This window comes from Pantherophis guttatus, chromosome 2, assembly GCF_059756535.1.
Source record: "Pantherophis guttatus breed Tessera chromosome 2, ASM5975653v1, whole genome shotgun sequence".
NCBI lineage: Eukaryota > Metazoa > Chordata > Lepidosauria > Squamata > Colubridae > Pantherophis > Pantherophis guttatus.
The window spans coordinates 266,319,674-266,339,175 of record NC_142064.1 but is presented as its reverse complement, the minus strand read 5'-3'; the positions used below and the strand labels follow the sequence as shown (position 1 = coordinate 266,339,175).

The 19,502-nt window shown below is 41.5% G+C and overlaps 2 protein-coding genes across 14 annotated transcripts in view; both read right to left on the bottom strand.

Annotated features, from left to right (window-relative positions):
* Positions 1-19,502, bottom strand: part of LOC132711714 (uncharacterized) — a 37,021-nt gene that overhangs the window by 13,184 nt on the left and 4,335 nt on the right. Inside the window, exons 1-3 of one of the 13 annotated variants that reach the window (XM_087884363.1) lie at positions 18,910-19,308; positions 12,244-14,134; positions 11,226-11,672 (exon numbers count right to left, since the gene is read on the bottom strand). In XM_087884363.1, coding sequence (XP_087740489.1) covers positions 11,497-11,672; positions 12,244-13,513 — 1,446 coding nt within the window. In that variant the 5' untranslated portion in view covers positions 13,514-14,134; positions 18,910-19,308 and the 3' untranslated portion in view covers positions 11,226-11,496. Of the gene's footprint in view, positions 1-5,625; positions 5,737-11,225; positions 14,414-15,290; positions 15,519-16,135; positions 16,466-16,582; positions 18,569-18,909; positions 19,309-19,502 lie in introns of those variants that run through there. The other 12 variants (XM_087884364.1, XM_087884361.1, XM_087884365.1 and 9 more) reach the window with 12 other exon arrangements.
* On the bottom strand, positions 781-5,421 carry LOC148115786 (uncharacterized). The gene has a single exon (XM_087884174.1). The coding sequence runs from the start codon at positions 5,419-5,421 to the stop codon at positions 2,122-2,124; it is 3,300 nt and encodes a 1,099-aa protein (XP_087740300.1). The 3' UTR covers positions 781-2,121.

Here is a 19,502-nt window from a genome sequence, read left to right as displayed (position 1 = left end):
CGACTTAACACCTTGAGTAAAACTTTAAAATGGAAGGAAAAAGAATCAAAGGTAAGAAAACAGAAAATTTGCTAAAAATACAGAAAGTTGGATTTTCAAATTGGACAGGCGTTTGTTTTGGATAGGCATTTTAAAATGCTAGAGTTATTTACATAAAAAGCTAGCCATATTTATATTTTGGAGTATTCCAGTAAAATTGGATAAAAATGGTTAATATTGAAATCTGATTTAAGATTGCCACCTGCTGCCAAAGGAAGGTACAACATATTCCCAAAATCCTGGAAAGACTTGGCTCTTGGAGATCTAAGTGTGATAATAACATTAATGACAGTTAATCTTGAATATGTTTGAATAATATGGTGATGGGTATAAAAATAACATATTGAAATATTGAAGAATCAAACAATGGAAGATTATAACTTAACATAAATATATGTATTATTAGTAGAACTATATAAGTTTGTTAAATGTAACAAATATGATTACCAACGTTCTATTTGTAGTAAAAGGAATGATATTCAGAATTTGATCATCATAAAAACAACATACTAAAATATTGAACAACTTAATAAGGAAAGATTAGAATTTAACAAAAACATGTGTATTATTAGAATTATGTAATGTCAAACGTAAATATGATATTATTATATTTGTAGTAAAATGTGACTAGAAAGGGAATATATTTAAATATAACAGTGGCATAACTAAAAATGAGATTATAATTTAATATAAATGTGTGTATTACTATTAGAACTATATAAGTCTTAAATACAATAAATATGATTATTAATATTTTATTTGTAGTAAAAGGAGTGACATTTAGTATATGGAGATTGGCATAAAAATAACATACTGAAATATCGAATAATCAAATAATGAAAGATTATAATTGAACAAAATAGGTGTATTATTACTAAAACTATATAAGATGTCAACTGTATTAAATATGAAGAATATTGTTTTATTTGTACCAAAATGTAAGACACTCCGGTGTCACACTGTTCACATAACAATATGTTTGTAAAAAAATAAAAAATAAAAAACTTGGGGGAAAAAAAGAATTTGGGTGGTACAAAATGTAAATTTTAATCCCATCACTGGAGATGAAGGTCTTTCTTAATGAACACAAACTATCTGCTGGGGGCTATTAAGAAAGACTGCTTTCTTTCTTTAAAAGCCTGTTTCTCCATTTCTCCTTTTGGGAAATATAATATTCTGCCTCAATAAACGATTTCCTGTGGCTCCTTATTGTGGCCCCCCAGCTGCCAGGGGAGGCCTGTTCCGGATGCAGATATGCACAGAGCACTTAGGAGAGGTGAAAAAAGGAGGACAAGGAGTCCACTCAGGAAGCAAATGCTGAATGGCTCCTCCCTGGGAATAAACAGAAAGAAGGGGGAGTGGTTGTTGTAGGAGACAACAGTCCTTTTTCTGGAGATTTTGCTCATTGTGTTTCATGCAACAAAGACTGCTTGCCAGAACTTAATTTGCAGCCTTTTCGTTGGGAGCTCAAGGCTTTGCAATTATCCTGAGAACTGATAATTGATTGCTTATTTGTACCCTATAACTATCATTAACTGCTGTACCTTATGATTCTTGATGAACGTATCTTTTATGTACACTGAGAGCATATGCACCAAGACAAATTCCTTGTCTGTCCAATCCCACTTGGCCAATAAAAATTCTATTCTATTATATTCTATGTGTAAAGCTACATTACTTAAAGGTAATTTGTATGGTTTCTCTCCTGTATAATTCTGAGTGAAATCTTTCCCACAATCAGGACTTTCAAAGGGTTTCTCTCCTGTGTGAGTCCTCTGGTGTATCACAAGGTGGGAATTTGTAATGAAACGTTTCCCACAATCAGGACAGTAATATGATTTCTTTCCTGTGTGCATCCTCTAGTGTCACACCAGGTTGAAATTCTGACTGAATTTTTTCCCACAGTGTGGACATCCATATGGTTTTTCTCCTGTGTGAGCCCTCTGGTGTTTCACCAGGTCAGAACAGTAAGTGAAACTTTTCACACACTCTGGTCACTCGTATGGCTTCACTCCTGTATAACTCCTCTGGTGTATCAGTAGATCAGAATTCTGACTGAAACTTTTTCCACAATCTGGACATTCATATTGTTTCTCTCGTGTGAGTCCTCTGGTGTTTCACCAGTTTGGAATTCTCACTGAATTTTTTCCCACAAACCGGACATTCAAAGGGTTTCTCCCCTGTGTGAGTCCTTTGATGTATCAACAGTCTGGACCTATGACAGAAACTTTTCCCACAATCAGCACGATCAAAGGGTTTCCCCCTTTTGTGAGTCCTCTGGTGTTTCACCAGGCTGGAATTCTGACTGAATTGTTTCCCACAAACAGGACATTCAAAGGGTTTCTCTCCTGTGTGAGTCCTCTGGTGTACCACCAAGCTGGACTTCTGACTGAAACTTTTCCCACAATCAGGACATTCAAAGGGTTTCTCTCCTGTGTGAGTCCTCTGGTGTTGAACCAAATGGGAATTCAAACTGAAATGTTTGCCACAATCAGGACATTCAAAGGGTTTCTCTCCTGTGTGAGTCCTTTGGTGTTTTGCCAGGTTGGAATTCTGACTGAAACTTTTCCCACAATCAGAACATTCAAAGGGTTTCTCTCCTGTGTGAGTCCTCTGATGAATCACCAGGCTTGAATTCTGACTGAAACTTTTCCCACAATCAGAACATTCAAAGGGTTTTTCTCCTGTGTGAGTCCTCTGGTGATCCAACAGGTGGAAATTTGCAATGAAACTTTTCCCACAATCAGGACATTCAAAGGGTTTCTCTCCTGTGTGAGTCCTCTGATGTTGAACCAAATGGGAATTCAAACTGAAATGTTTGCCACAATCAGAACATTCAAAGGGTTTCTCTCCTGTGTGAGTCCTCTGGTGTTGAACCAAATTGGAATTCAAACTGAAACGTTTGCCACAATCAGGACATTCAAAGGGTTTCTCTCCTGTGTGAGTCCTCTGATGAATCACCAGGCTTGAATTCTGACTGAAACTTTTCCCACAATCAGGACATTCAAAGGGTTTCTCTCCTGTATGAGATCTCTGGTGTATCACCAGGTAGGAATTCTGACTGAAACATTTCCCACAATCAGGACATTCAAAGGGTTTCTCTCCTGTGTGAGTCCTCTGGTGTTTCACCAGGCTGGAATTTTGACTGAAACTTTTCCCACAATCAGGACATTGAAAGGGTTTCTGCCCTGTGTGAGTCCTCTGGTGTTTCACCAAACTGGAATTACAGCTGAAACGTTTGCCACAATCAGAACATTCAAATGGTTTTTCTCCTGTGTGTGTCCTCTGGTGTTTCACCAGGATGGAATTCCGACTGAAACTTTCCCCACAATCAGGACATTCAAAGAGTTTCTCCCCTGTGTGACTCCTCTGATGTTTAACCAAGCTAGAATTCAAACTGAAACTTTTCCCACAATCAGGACATTCAAAGGGTTTTTCTTCTGTGTGAGTCCTCTGATGAATCAGCAGGCTTGAATTCCGACTGAAACTTTTTTCACAATCAGTACATTCAAAGGGTTTTTCTCCAGTGTGAGTTCTCTGGTGTTTAACCAAATTGGAATTCCAACTGAAACGTTTTCCACAATCAGAACATTCAAAGGGTTTCTCTCCTGTGTGAGTCCTCTGGTGTTGAACCAAATTGGAATTCAAACTGAAACGTTTGCCACAATCAGAACATTGAAAGGGTTTCTCTCCTGTGTGAGTCCTCTGATGAATCACCAGGCTTGAATTCTGACTGAAACCTTTCCCACAATCAGGACATTCAAAGGGTTTTTCTCCTGTGTGAGTCCTCTGGTGATCCAACAGGTGGGAATTTCCAATGAAACTTTTCCCACAATCAGGACATTCAAAGGGTTTCTCTCCTGTGTGAGTCCTCTGATGAATCACCAGGCTTGAATTCTGACTGAAACCTTTTCCACAATCAGGACATTCAAAGGGTTTCTCTCCTGTGTGAGTCCTCTGATGAATCACCAGGCTTGAATTCTGACTGAAACTTTTCCCACAATCAGGACATTCAAAGGGTTTCTCTCCTGTGTGAGTCCTCTGGTGTTGAACCAAATTGGAATTCCAACTGAAACGTTTGCCACAATCAGAACATTCAAAGGGTTTCTCTCCTGTGTGTGTCCTCTGGTGTTCCACCAGGATGTAATTCTGACTGAATCGTTTCCCACAAACAGGACATTCAAAGGGTTTCTCCCCTGTGTGAGTCCTCTGATGTTTAACCAAACTGGAATTCCAACTGAAACGTTTGCCACAATCAGGACATTCAAATGGCTTCTCTCCTGTGTGTGTCCTCTGGTGTTTCACCAGAATGGAATTCCGACTGAAACCTTTCCCACAATCAGGACATTCAAAGGGTTTTTCTCCTGTGTGAGTCCTCTGGTGTGTCACCAGGTCATAATTCTGACTGAAACTTTTCCCACAATCAGGACATTCAAAGGGTTTCTCCCCTGTGTGAGTCCTCTGATGTTTAACCAAACTGGAATTACAACTGAAACGTATGCCACAATCAGGACATTCAAATGGTTTCTCTCCTGTGTGTGTCCTCTGGTGTTCCACCAGGATGGAATTCCGACTGAAACTTTTCCCACACTCAGGACATTCAAAGGGTTTTTCTCCTGTGTGAGTCCTCTGGTGTTTCACCAGATCATTATTCTGACTGAAACTTTTCCCACAATCAGGACATTCAAATGGTTTCTCCCCTGTGTGAGTCCTCTGATGTTTAACCAAGCTGGAATTCAAACTGAAACTTTTCCCACAATCAGGACATTCAAAGGGTTTTTCTCCTGTGTGAGTCCTCTGATGAATCAGCAGGCTTGAATTCCGACTGAAACTTTTTTCGCAATCAGTACATTCAAAGGGTTTTTCTCCTGTGTGAGTTCTCTGGTGTTTAACCAAAGCGGAATTCCAACTGAAACGTTTTCCACAATCAGAACATTCAAAGGGTTTCTCTCCTGTGTGAGTCCTCTGGTGTTGAACCAAATTGGAATTCAAACTGAAATCTTTGCCACAATCAGAACATTCAAAGGGTTTCTCTCCTGTGTGAGTCCTCTGATGAATCACCAGGCTTGAATTCTGACTGAAACCTTTCCCACAATCAGGACATTCAAAGGGTTTCTCCCCTTTGTGAGTTCTCTGGTGTTTCACCAGGCTGGAATTCCGACTGAATCGTTTCCCACAAACAGGACATTCAAAGGGTTTCTCTCCTGTGTGAGTCCTCTGGTGTACCACCAAGCTGGACTTCTGACTGTAACTTTTCCCACAATCAGGACATTCAAAGGGTTTCTCTCCTGTGTGAGTCCTCTGGTGTTGAACCAAATGGGAATTCAAACTGAAACGTTTGCTACAATCAGGACAATTGTATGATTTCTTTCCTGTGTGCATCCTCTAGTGTACCACCACGTTGGAATTCTGACTGAAAGTTTCCCCACAATCAGCAAATTCAAAGGGTTTTCCCCTCCTTCTAGGTATTTCCCTCTTTTTCTGAATGGAATAAAATAATTTTCATGTAATCTACTGTTGAGTTCTGCATACTCTACTTTTTCCAGTTTGAAATCTCTTCTTGATTTTCTCCCCTTTGTCTCTCACCAGCTGGGAAAAGAGAATTGTGTGCTTTTCTGAGGGCTCAATTTGCTTTCATTTTCAAAGTTGCTGGTTATTCTCAGTTGTCCAGAGTGCTCTTATTGGTATCCTCTTCATCTGTAAGATTTAAATAAAAGTGCAAGTTTAAAATTGTTTCTATATATAATGGTTGCAGAAGACGTGAAAAAAGTATACATTACAAGTAAAAAGCAAACATGCCACAATGCTGGAATATCTTCTAATGTTAATTATGATTCTTTTGACACATTGCAGATTACTGAGATCCAAGTTCAAATATACATTCAATCATGAAATACACTTCTTGACTTGGGTCAATCACAAATTCTTCATACTGCAATTATTGGGTAGAATCTTTGTAATTCAGATAAATGTTTTACCAAACATGCTATTTCTCTTTCATACTTTAAGTGTTATAACTGAAAATATGGCAGATGGACATCTCTATGTTTATATGGCAAGGGAACAATCAAAAATTAAACATAAATTATTGTAAGGTACTAAGGAAAGACGTTTGAGTTTGCCAAATTTGAAATTGTACTTTCATGCCTGTTGTTTTCTGACAAAAAGAGTGAGTGACTCTCCAAAATAAGAGGTTCCTTGAACTTGACAGGCATGAATAAAGGTTTTGATGGCACAGCTCTTTATGGTATGATACGGTTAAACCAAATGTTCATTTTAATCATCACTTTGTTAGACGTGCCTTCCTTTTTGGGGTGTCTCCCCAGGAAGTTTTTTTAGAAAAGAAATGGTGGCGAGGCTAGATTGGTGGATTTTTGGTCAAATAATATCGTTCAATTATTGTGACCCTATCCTCAAATCTAAAGAGCATTTGGATTCAGAAGGATGTTTGGAAATAAATTGTTGAAAATATTACTGCTAAGGTTTATAAGCTGCTATTGAAATTGAATATCAGCCCTGGGACCCATCTTTTCTTTTGGATTTTAACGGCTGCCACATTTAGTGCCTGGAAATCAGAGGGGGGATTGTGTGCTGGTTGAGATAGATAGCCATAACAACATTCTTTTCTCTGGAAGTCAAGGACGTTCAGCCTCCACCTGGATAGGCCTGACGGGGGATGTCTCCAGTTGGGAAGGTGGAGTGATTGGATCGTGTGATGGACATGTGGGTGTGCCAATATGACATCTTCAATAAATTGGAACTTTGAGGAATTGCCTGCCTTGGAATCTTCATTGGTTGAGGGTGTTACTTGGAACCCTGACACTTAACTTGCAGAATGCGTATGTAAAGCATTGTATGATTCAGTGGGCAAAGAACTTTGGATTTAATATAATGCTTGAACACTGGAAGAATGTAACAGAATTACAGAGTTGGAAGGGACCTTGGAGGTCTTCTAGTCCTACCTCCTGCTCAGGCAGGAAGCTCTATACCAAATGGTTTTATGATGTTGGTATCTACCATTGAAGAAATTCTCAAGAATGTATAAGGCACCTTGAATGTTGGAAATGTAAATAAGAGATGTTATCATTTATGGTGGACATGTGACAAAGAAATATTGTATTAAGATTCATATCTTAATACAGAAGATTCTTACAGAGAAAATAATGATAAAACCAGAAAGTTTTCTTTTAGATAAAGAAATTGAAAAAACTTCGATGTTATATGTATTGTTGGCATCAAGAATGCTATATGCACAAAAATGGAAGGATATTTTCATTCCCACAATGGCTGAATGGCTGCAAAATCTGATGGTTAGCAGAGATGGTTAAATTGATTGCTTTGATTAAAGAAAAGAACAGGATTAATTTTGTTTCTACATGGAAACCACTTTTGGACTTTGTTCCTGAGATAGAAAAAAATGAAAGTCTGATTTGGGTTTTGTTGATTAAATACGTTTGTTGTTATACAAGTAGCTAGTTCATATTATCAGATAAAAGTAAACAGTTGAGGTTTTATATTATTATTCTACTGCACCAAAAGAGTCAAAGACAATGCTTTTCTTTTTCCTTTCCCCTTTCCCCTACACTTTCCTCTCTTCCTCCATTTTTCCATTATTTTTATTTCTTCTTTGTACTTCCGTATTTTACATTTTGATGAATTAATAAAATATTTGGTTAAAAACAAATTCTTAACACTGCAAAGGGTTATTATGAAATATATCTAGAAGTCCTAGGAATGGATTATACAATTTAGATAGATGCATACAGAGAGAAGTACAAATAGACACTCCTACAAGTATGTATATATGTGGAGAATCCATGTTTTCTGCCTGAAAGCTGTCCCAAAACCCAAAATAGTTACAGTCAAACCTTCCGTGCTAATTTTAGAGATGTGGGGGCTTTAAGTGATAAAATGATGCCTAAAGAAGAAATGAAAGAGCAACAAACATGACTGGGGGCTTGAGGCGAAAACATATGAAGAACAGTTGTAGGAATTGGGTAGATCTAGTCATGACCGCCAAGGTCCCATCCAACTCTGTTTTTCTATATTCTATTCTATGTTCCGGTTGCTTCTCTGCTTCCACGCAGCGGAGGAAATCAAGCAGCCCTTCCTGCTCCCAGTCTCTCCTCCGACCTGCCCTCCACTCACCCACCAGCTGCAGCTTCGGCTCTTGGAAGAGCAGAGAAGCCACTCGGCGCACCACCTTCCTCCCGTGAGCGATCCGGTAGATCCAGCCCTCCCCTCCCCTCCCTTCTCGCAATGCAGTGCTTGATGGTTTTAACTCCTTAAGGCTCAGCCCCAGATGCCTCTGTAGCGACGGCTTCCTAGGCGCCGATGTTGCCCATCTGACCGCCATCTCCCGATAGGAGGCCGTAAAACAGGCTCGTCCCGTCTCTACCTGTGAAGGCGTTCCCTTTCTGATATGTCTCCCTCTGGTCCTTCTCGTCCTACTCTCAGGAGCTTTGAAGAATAGGCTGCCCCCCCCCCTTTTCTGTGTCAGTCCAGCTCAATTGTGGTTGTATGTCAAGGATTACCTGTAGTATCTTTTTATCTCATTCTTGCACAGCCTAAAGAATTTCTCTGAACAACCTTCCCAATTTCCAGAGGAGGTAAATTTCCATCTTGATTATTCCGAGGCAGGCACCTTAGGCAAAACCCTTGGAGGGTGCTTCTTTGTAAAAAGCTGATCTAGAGATTCCTGATCTTTTTTTGGTGTGACTTTCAGTGGAGATCAAAACTGCTCTACATCCTATTAGAAGAAAAATCCAGGTCCACTTCCAAGCTGGGAATAAATGGAGGCTGTTTAAGAAAGGAGGTCCGTTTATTGATGAGCAGAACCAGCCTGTGGTTCCAGGGCAGCTGACGGACTGGCTGAATGAGTGGATGGATTTTTATAGGTTTCTGTGATGCTGCTGGAGTTGTATAATGTAGTGAACTCTGTTTTGCTATTCTAATGGTGGTGGGTTAATCCTATTATATCCTGTTCTTAGATGTCCCAAAGGTGCTTTTCAGAAGGCAATTGGACTTCCTTCTTTGTTTTCTTTTGAAGATGTTTCCCTTCTCATTGAAGAAGCTTCTTCATCTGTGACAGGATAGTGGGGAATGGAATCCTGTCAGAACTGAAGAAGCTTCTTGGATGAGAAGCAAAACATCTTCAAAAGAAAAAACAAACAAAACAAGGAAGTCCAGTTGCCACCTGAAACAGCACCTTTGGGACAACCATGATCTGGATGACTGAGAATCTCTACAAACTCCTGTTCTTAGAATTTGGGTGGTGGAGAATGTAAATGTTAATGCCATCGCTGGAGATGAGTCTGTTAAGTTGTGAATTGGCTGGCCCAGTCTTTCTTAATGAATACAAAATATCTGCTGGGGTCTATTAAGAAAGACGGCTTTCTTTAAAAGCCTGTTTCTCCATTTCTCCTTTGGGGGAATATATTCTGCCTCTTAATATTCCCCAAAATATTTCATTCTTCCGGGTGTAGGGTCTTTCCCACAATCCCAAAACTTTGACAGATTTCCTGTAGTGCCCAAGGATTTAGGACATGGCAGCACTATGAGGCTAGACACTCCAAGGGAGCCAGTTTCATTTCTGCTGGCCAGGGCTGCATCCAAGAGCACCCACAGCGCCAATTCATTCCTGAAGGAGAAAATTTTATATCTGAAAAAATGCCACATGCTTCTGTAAATCTGCCTGCATGGAAGTCTCCATTAGGTCAGAGAAAGAGAGAACAATATGCAGCAGGGCCTAGAAAACTGGGTCTAAAAAAGAGGGGTTGATTGTATATGGTAGAAGAAATGTTTCAAAAGAAATATTTGTAAAATTACAAGGGAAACCTTAGTTGTCCAATTTGAAATATCCTAATTTTGTTGTCTCAGACTGGTAATGCTGGAGAAGATAAGCCCTGAATCTAAGAATGCCAATCAAAACAGATCCAGTTTAGCCATTCTAATTTTTTAACTGCATAAAGAAATGTCATTCTTTCATAGAATTTAGGACTGAGGTAAATAGCAATGCAACAAATTAAGAGGCAGAAGCCTAATTACAGCTCACATCAGAGGCACAGAGTGGCTGGATTGAGGTACTATTGAAACTGAAAATTTAAATTTATAATGAGGGAAATGAAGTTGAAGACAGTTTGGTTATAGAGGTGCAGAATGCGAAAGAGACAGATTTCATGTAGATTAACAATTGTAGAGTGGTAGAAACCCAATGTATGTGTGGAGACCTCACCACTGAAGAATTATTGAGAAAACGGCTTAGTGTTATAATTTTATTATTAAACTTATTCACTGTACATCTGGCAGTTTGAGGCCATTCTGAGTGCCTTGCCTTGCCTTGCCCTAATATTCATAGCAACACTGACGCTGCCCAAGTTTTTCCTTGCCAAAAGATAGTGATAGTCCTTACATTACAGAATGCATTATTAAAAATGAACGATTTTCCACTGTTCAACTTGTTCCTCATATCCACCACCAAAGGGGATACAATAGAAATGTCAGAGTGCTGCTATCACCCACCAGCCATCAAAGGGAAACAAGCAGACACCTCCAAGAAAATGAGATCACAGCAGGAGTTGCTAATAAAACTTTTAGATCCTGTCATGAAAGCCACAATCCCTTTTCTCCTCAACTCAATATTCCTCCTGGAGGCAACTATGATTTTTAGTGCACCCACAATCCCATAATGCAGTTTGCACAGTGTTAAGAAGCGAAACAGAGCAGTTTCTCCCTCTCCCATGCAACAATGACTCAGAAGCAGCCGCCATTTTGGCCCTGAGGGAGGTGTGACAAAATGGCAGCTCCTTCCACAAGTCCATCACATGGCCCAGGGTTGAATCCCGGGCACACTGAAAATAACGGCTGCTTCCAGGACATAGCCATCCGGCCCTGGGATGCGTGTCCTGGCCTTCCTCACCAACTTGAGGTTCAGAGATCTTCAAATGAGAAGAGGAGGCTGTGAGGCCTGGTGGGGTGGGAGTCAGGCCTAAGGACTGCGGGGATGTAGCAGGAAAGGAAAAAAGTCTTTGGGGACCCTGTGGGTGGGGAAAAGGCTTGTGGAGACCCTGGGGAGAAGGGAAATGCCTATAGGGACCCTGTGGGAGAGGGAAAGGCTTGGCGGGATCCTGGGGAGAGGGAATTGCTTGATAACACACACACACACACAAAACACCAGACAGTACACCTTTATCAAATTAATATTTACCATTTTTTCTCTCCAATCACAGGTCTACTTCTGAGATATATTTCAGTAAAATGAATCAGGACGGAACTTAAATAGTCAATTTCTCATCTACACTTCCAATGACAAATCAAAAATGAAATTTAAGCCTTCTCTAAACTCATCACCTTTTGCCTAATGTGGATTTCCTTGACTTTTTCTCCTGTGTGTAAACCTACATTACTTATAGGTCATTTGTATGGTTGAAATGGTGACTTTTCGCAGAATCCAGACATTCAAAGGGTTTCTCTCCTGTGTGAGTTCTCTAGTGTAGGTTGGAATTCCAACCTCACGAGGTTGGAAGTTAGGCTGAAACTTTTCCCAAAATCTGGACACTTGTGTGGCTTCACTCCTGTATAAGTCTTCTGGTGTATCAGTAGCAGGGGTGAAATCCAGCAGGTTCTGACAGGTTCTGGAGAACCGGAAGCAGAAATTTTGAGTAGTTCAGAGAACAGGCAAATACCACCTCTGGCTGCTCCCAGAATGGGGCAGGAATGGAGATTTTGCAATATCCTCCCCCTGCAATGTGGTAGGAATGAAGATTTTGCAGTATCCTTGCAGTATCCTTCCCCTGTGACGCCCACCAAGCCAAGCCCACCAAGCCACACACCACGCCCACCAAGCCACACCCACAGAACCGATAGTAAAAAAAATTGAATTTCAGCACTGATCAGTAAATCAGAATTCCGACTGAACCTTTTTCCACAATCTAGACATTCATATCGTTTCTCTCGTGTGAATCCTCTGGTGTTTCACCAGTTTGGAATTCTCACTGAATTTTTTCCCACAAACAGGACATTCAAAGGGTTTCTCCCCTGTGTGAGTCCTGCGGTGTTTCACCAGGCTGGAATTCTGACTGAATCGTTTTCCACAAACAGGACATTCAAAAGGTTTCTCTCCTGTGTGAGTCCTCTGGTGTATCACTAGGCTGGAATTCCGACTGAAACATTTCCCACAATCAGGACATTCAAATGGTTTCTCACCTGTGTGAGTCCTGTGGTGTTCCACCAGGCTGGAATTCTGACTGAAACGTTTCCCACAATCGGGACATTGAAAGGCTTTCTCTCCTGTGTGAGTCCTCTGGTGTTTCACCAGGCTGGAATTCTGACTGAAACGTTTCCCACAAACAGGACATTCAAAGGGTTTCTCTCCTGTGTGAGTCCTCTGGTGGTTAACCAAACTGGAATTGAAACTGAAACCTTTTCCACAGTCAGGACATTCAAAGGGTTTATCCAATGTGTGAGTCCTCCGGTGTTTAACCAAACTGGAATGGAAACTGAAACTTTCCCCACAATCAGGACATTCAAAGGGTTTTTCTCCTGTGTGAGTCCTCTGATGGTTCACCAAGTCATAATTCTGACTGAAACTTTTCCCACAATCAGGACATTCAAAGGGTTTTTCTCCTGTGTGAGTCCTCTGGTGTTTCACCAGCTCAGAATTCCAAATGAAACGTTTGCCACAATCAGAACATTCAAAGGGTTTCTCTCCTGTGTGAGTCCTCTGGTGTTTCACCAGGCTGGAATTCTGACGGAATAGTTTCCCACAAACAGGACATTCAAAGGGTTTCTCTCCTGTGTGAGTTCTCTGGTGTTTCACCAGGTCATAATTCTGACTGAAACTTTTCCCACAATCAGGACATTCAAAGGGTTTCTCCCCTGTGTGAGTCCTCTGATGTTTAACCAAGCTGGAATTCAAACTGAAACTTTTCCCACAATCAGGACATTCAAAGGGTTTTTCTCCTGTGTGAGTCCTCTGATGAATCAGCAGGCTTGAATTCCGACTGAAACTTTTTTCACAATCAGTACATTCAAAGGGTTTTTCTCCTGTGTGAGTTCTCTGGTGTTTAACCAAATCGGAATTCCAACTGAAACGTTTTCCACAATCAGAACATTCAAAGGGTTTCTGTCCTGTGTGAGTCCTCTGATGAATCACCAGGCTTGAATTCTGACTGAAACCTTTTCCACAATCAGGACATTCAAAGGGTTTCTCTCCTGTATGAGTCCTCTGGTGATCCAACAGGTGGGAATTTGCAATGAAACTTTTCCCACAATCAGGACATTCAAAGGGTTTCTCTCCTGTATGAGTCCTCTGGTGTTGAACCAAATTGGAATTCTGACTGAAACATTTTCCACAATCAGGACATTCAAAAGGTTTCTCTCCTGTGTGAATCCTCTGGTGTATCACCAGGTGGGAATTTGCAACGAAACTTTTCCCACAATCAGGACAGTTATACGATTTCTTTCCTGTTGGCATCTTCTACTGTAACACAAGATTGGAATACTGCATTGGGAGCAGCTATAAGGCTTCTCTCCTGTGTGGGTCCTTTAATGAACCACAATGGAGCTAATCTAACTAAATCATTTCCACATTCGGATTTCTATGGCTTTCCTCCAGCATGGATTCTGTTATGCATAATCTGTGATTTGCTATGCATGCTTTTCATACAATAGGCACATCTATGGAGCTTTTCCACCACTGATGTTCCTGAAGGAGTCAAAAATACGTGTGATCTTTTGTTGCATGGAGCTTTGATTCAAGCTACTGTTTTCTTCCTCACAGGGCAAGGCTTGCATTAATGTCTACCTTTTGTGGCTATCCAATTGTCTTTTTTCTCCTCACTCACCTCTAGATATTTCCCTCTTTCTCTGAATGGAAAAAATAATCTCCTTTGACCTTTTCATGTAATCTATTGTTGAGTTCTGCATACTCTACTTTTCCAGTTTGAAATCTCTTCTTGATTTTCTCCCCTTTGTCTCTCACCAGCTGGGGAAAGGGAAGAATTGTGTGCTTTTCTGAGGGCTCAATTTGCTTTCATTTTCAAAGTTGCTGGTAATTCTCAGTTGTCCGGAGTGCTCTTATTGGTATCTTCTTCATCTGTAAAATTTAAATAAAAGTGTAAGTTTAAAATTGTTTCTTTATAAAATTTATAAAGCAAACAGGCCACAATGCTGAAATAGTTTCTAATGTTAATTATGATTCATTTGACACATTGAAGATTAATGAGTTCCAAGTTCAAATATATATTCAAATATAAATACACTTGTTGACTTGGATCAATCACAAATTCTTCATACTGCGATTATTGGGTAGAATCTCTGTAATTGAGATAAATGGTTTACCAAACATGCTATTTGTCTTTCTTTGGTGTGTTTCTGGCCAGAGAGATGCAATTCATGCAGCCGCTGCCATTATTGTTATTAAGTGCAGTGGCTGTGGCAGTGCGGACACCACTGCCACTGGTGGCAGCTTTGCCATCACTCACCCTGACCAGCAGTGCTTGTTTGGCCCGCATCTTCTCTAACTTAGCCTTCCACTCTTCCAAGAAATGGGTTGTGGCAGCACCGCTGCCCCGATAGCCTCCGGTGGCCATGTTTCAGGGGAGCTGCCGATTCCTTGGCGCCCTCCCAAGGAGCCCCAACATGGCTGGTGACCTTCCGAGTTTTACTAATCAAATGGACTGGCAAAAGTTGCTGGCCAACCAAAGGAGAGTCACCGAGCGGGGTGGGGAGAACTCCACACAATCCTCCTCTGATGTTGCCTAGTAAGAAGGCTACAGAGGCTGTGGTTTCCCCAGGTAAGTTGTCTGGTTGCGGCTGTGGAATTACATTCCTCTGGCCAGAAACACCCCGAAGGAGCCCCAGCTGGCAGCCAGAACCAGAGGAGGCGGAGCCCCCGGGAAGCAGAACCAGCGTGGCGCCAACTTCCCCTGAGGAGGAGAAGTGGCTCCCAAGGGCAAAGACTCCTCTGGCCCCAGTGCCTGGAAAGGAAAAGGGCAGATCGAGAAAAGGAAGCTGAGGGAGAAAAGATGCTCGACAGGTGTCGTGAACATCCCAGCCACCGAGAGCTTGGATGAATATGATGATGATGAAGCAGGACAAAAAGAACGTAAAAGAGAAGATACAATCACACAACAAAATACATATATACATATATATAGTGCAGATGGCGGTGGCAGCAACAACAACACCATGGAAAACAACTCCGGGAACTCTTCAGCTCCTGCTCGACAAACGTATTAAAAATTCCTTACCTATTGAGATGAGGAGTGCTGGAGGAGTAATATCTCCCTTAAAAAAAAACACTTGATCCAGCTAGCCCGGCTGGTAGCACCTCATAAGGGCTCCTTTCCAGGTTACAGGAGAAGGTAGTCAATGGTTTTTGATGCCAGAAGAGAGCTTTATGCCCCAATGGCAGATAAAATGGCAGAACCATCTTCTAGGAGAAGGGAAACTTTGATTACAAACCTCCACTGCCTTGTGGCTAGATCTACTATTGGAAAAGACTTCAGGAGTCAACCTCAAGGCAAAATCTGGAGCCGGAGCCCTGGAAGGAGTTCGTGATTGTGTACAATCACGTTCTGATAACTCCTGCAATGTAGCTGGAACTAATCATATCGGCTCTGCTGTTCCATTGGACTATTCCAGCAATGTGGAGAGGGGGGATCTGCTGCTTTGGTAACAGTTTATCCTCCATATTAATATACTGAGGCTTCGTGCACTGAAGAGGACAATCCAGCTTTGCATACAGCATTGAAACAACACGGGAAGTGGTAGTTACTGGTTATAAGTCTTTGCTCGATTGGCGTAGAGCATGACGCCAGGGGCCACTTTTGACGGTCAGAGAGGTCATCATACCTCATTGGGCGCCTACTGCCTGTCTTAAGCAGGGCAGCCCCCAGCCAGTAAGGTGCTGCCCCACCACAGTCTGCCAACCTCACAGGGTGCGTGGGATTTAAGGTCAAAGCCAACAAGCAGATTGATAACTTTGCACCATGCAACAAACATAAGGAAACTTTAGCCCTGAAGTTGGGCACTTAGAATGTTCGGACAATGACCCCCGGTCTTTCAGACGATTTACAAGAAATAGATGACTTACGTAAGTCAGATGTCATAGACACGGAGCTGAGCAGACTGCAGATGGATAGGATAGGATAGCAAGGTTTTAGCCTGCCAAGACTTTGGGCTAACAATCAGCCTGAAAAATACACAAGTCTTGGGTCAGGACGTGGATTTATCTCCCTGTATTACAATCTCTTCACCAGAACTGGAGGTCGTTCATGACTTTGTGTACCTCGGTTCAACTATAGCCGATACTCTCTCTTTAGATACTGAGCTGAATAAATGTATTGGTAAAGCGGCTACCACGTTCTCCAGACTTACAAAAAGAGTATGGCTTAATAAGGAACATACAAAGATCCAGGTCTATAGAGCCTGTGTCCTGAGCACACACTTGTACTGTACTGAGTCTTGGACCCTCTATGCACGGCAGGAGAAAGTTGAACACCTTTCATATGCGCTGTCTCCGACGTATCTTTCGCATTACCTGGCATGACAAAGTTCCAAATAGCACAGTCTTGGAATGTCCTGGAATTTCTAGCATGTATACACTATTGAAACAGCGACGTCTACGCTGGCTTGGACATGTTGTGAGAATGGCTGATGGTCGGATTCCGAAAGAACTCCTGTATGGAGAATTAGTGCAGGATTAGAGGGAGACCACAGAGGGAGTCTTAGAGGGAGCCTTAGAGAGAGAGTCTTAGAGGGAGCCTTAGAGGGAGACCACAGCTGCGATATAAGGATATCTGCAAGAGGGATCTAAAGGCTTTGGGAATGAGCATTAATGACTGGGAAACCTTGACCTCTGATCATTCAGCTTGGAGGCTAAAGATACAGCATGGCCTTCTTCAATTCGAAGAAACACTTGTTTGGCAGGCTGAGGCAAAGAGGCAGTCTCGGAACCAGCAAAATCTGGGAGCTGGGCAGGGGACAGAATGTACAGTATCTGCTCTCAGTGTGGAAGGGATTGCCACTCTCGAACTGGCCCTTTTAGTCACACCAGATGCTGTTTTAGGACCTCTTTCCAGAGCACAATACCAGTGTCTTTTGAGACTGAAGGTTTCCAATGAATATTTCTCTTTCACACTTTAAATGTTATAACTGAAACTCTTTCTTTTGGATTTTAAAAGCTGCCATATTTAGTGCCTGGAAATCAGGAGTGGGGGATTGTGTGCTGGTTGGGATAGATAGCCATAACAACATTCTTTTCTCTGGGAGTCAAGTACGTTCAGCCTCCACCTGAATAGGCATGACTGGGGGATGTCTCCAGTTGGGAAGGTGGAGTGATTGGATCGTGTGATGGACATGTGGGTGCAGGGGATGGAATTATGACTTAATTTTAGGTGGCGAAAACCAGAAGTGTTCAGATTTGGTTTTTCCCAGATGTGCCAATATGACATCTTCAATAAATTGGAACTTTGAGGAATTGCCTGCCTTGGAATCTTCATTGGTTGAGGGTGTTACTTGGAACCCTGACACTTAACTTGCAGAATGCGTATGTAAAGCATTGTATGATTCAGTAGGCAAAGAACTTTGGATTTAATATAATGCTTGAACACTGGAAGAATGTAACAGAATTACAGAGTTGGAAGGGACCTTGGAGGTCTTCTAGTCCTACCTCCTGCTCAGGCAGGAAGCTCTATACCAAATGGTTTTATGATGTTGGTATCTACCATTGAAGAAATTCTCAAGAATGTATAAGGCACCTTGAATGTTGGAAATGTAAATAAGAGATGTTATCATTTATGGTGGACATGTGACAAAGAAATATTGTATTAAGATTCACATCTTAATACAGAAGATTCTTATAGAGAATATAATGATAAAACCAGAAAGTTTTCTTTTAGTAGATAAAGAAATTGAAAACATTGAAACTTTGATGTCATATGTGTTGTTGGCATCAAGAATGCTATATGCACAAAAATGGAAGGATATTTTCATTCCCACAATGGCTGAATGGCTGCAAAATCTGATGGTTAGCAGAGATGGTTAAATTGACTGCTTTGATTAAAGAAAAGAACAGGATTAATTTTGTTTCTACATGGAAACCACTTTTGGACTTTGTTCCTGAGATAGAAAAAAATGAAAGTCTGATTTTGGGTTTTGTTGATTAAATACGTTTGTTGTTATACAAGTAGCTAGTTCATATTATCAGATAAAAGTAAACAGTTGAGGTTTTATATTATTATTCTACTGCACCAAAAGAGTCAAAGACAATGCTTTTCTTTTTCCTTTCCCCTTTCCCCTACACTTTCCTCTCTTCCTCCATTTTTCCATTATTTTTATTTCTTCTTTGTACTTCCGTATTTTACATTTTGATGAATTAATAAAATATTTGGTTAAAAAGAAATTCTTAACACTGCAAAGGGTTATTATGAAATATATCTAGAAGTCCTGGGAATGGATTATACAATTTAGATAGATGCATACAGAGAGAAGTACAAATAGACACTCCTACAAGTATGTATATATGTGGAAAATCCATGTTTTCAGCCTGAAAGCTGTCCCAAAACCCAAAATGGTTACAGTCAAACCTTCCGTGCTAATTTTAGAGATGTGGGGGCTTTAAGTGATAAAATGATGCCTAAAGAAGAAATGAAAGAGCAACAAACATGACTGGGGGCTTGAGGCGAAAACATATGAAGAACAGTTGTAGGAATTGGGTAGATCTAGTCATGACCGCCAAGGTCCCATCCAACTCCGTTTTTCTATATTCTATTCTATGTTCCGGTTGCTTCTCTGCTTCCACGCAGCGGAGGAAATCAAGCAGCCCTTCCTGCTCCCAGCCTCTCCTCCGACCTGCCCTCCACTCACCCACCAGCTGCAGCTTCGGCTCTTGGAAGAGCAGAGAAGCCACTCGGCGCACCACCTTCCTCCCGTGAGCGATCCGGTAGATCCAGCCCTCCCCTCCCCTCCCTCCTCGCAATGCAGTGCTTGATGGTTTTAACTCCTTAAGGCTCAGCCCCAGATGCCTCTGTAGCGACGGCTTCCTAGGCGCCGATGTTGCCCATCTGACCGCCATCTCCCGATAGGAGGCCGTAAAACAGGCTCGTCCCGTCTCCACCTGTGAAGGCGTTTGCGAGACGTTTTCTCCGATTCCACGCCCTCAAGTCACTTTCCACTCCTGGCAGCCGATGCGAGTGAAATAGTGGAACGTGACCCTACTTAACTTGGGAAGATTAGCTACAGGCTGAGCCTTAAACGCTCATAAAGTTATTAAAGAATTACAGAATAAGAGTTGGAAGGGACCAACTCTCCATGCAGGGACCCTATACTGTTCCGGACAAATGGCTCTCCAGTCGCTTCTTAAAAAACACGGGTGATGGAGCACCCACAACTTCTGGAGCCAAACCATTCCACTGATCAATTGTTCCGACTGACAGGAAGTTTCTCCTTGATTCTAGGTT

Coding starts and splice junctions, on each gene's coding strand:
- LOC148115786 (XM_087884174.1), bottom strand. CDS start 5,421: ATGCACACAGGAAAGAAATCATACAATTGTCCTGATTGTAGCAAACGT.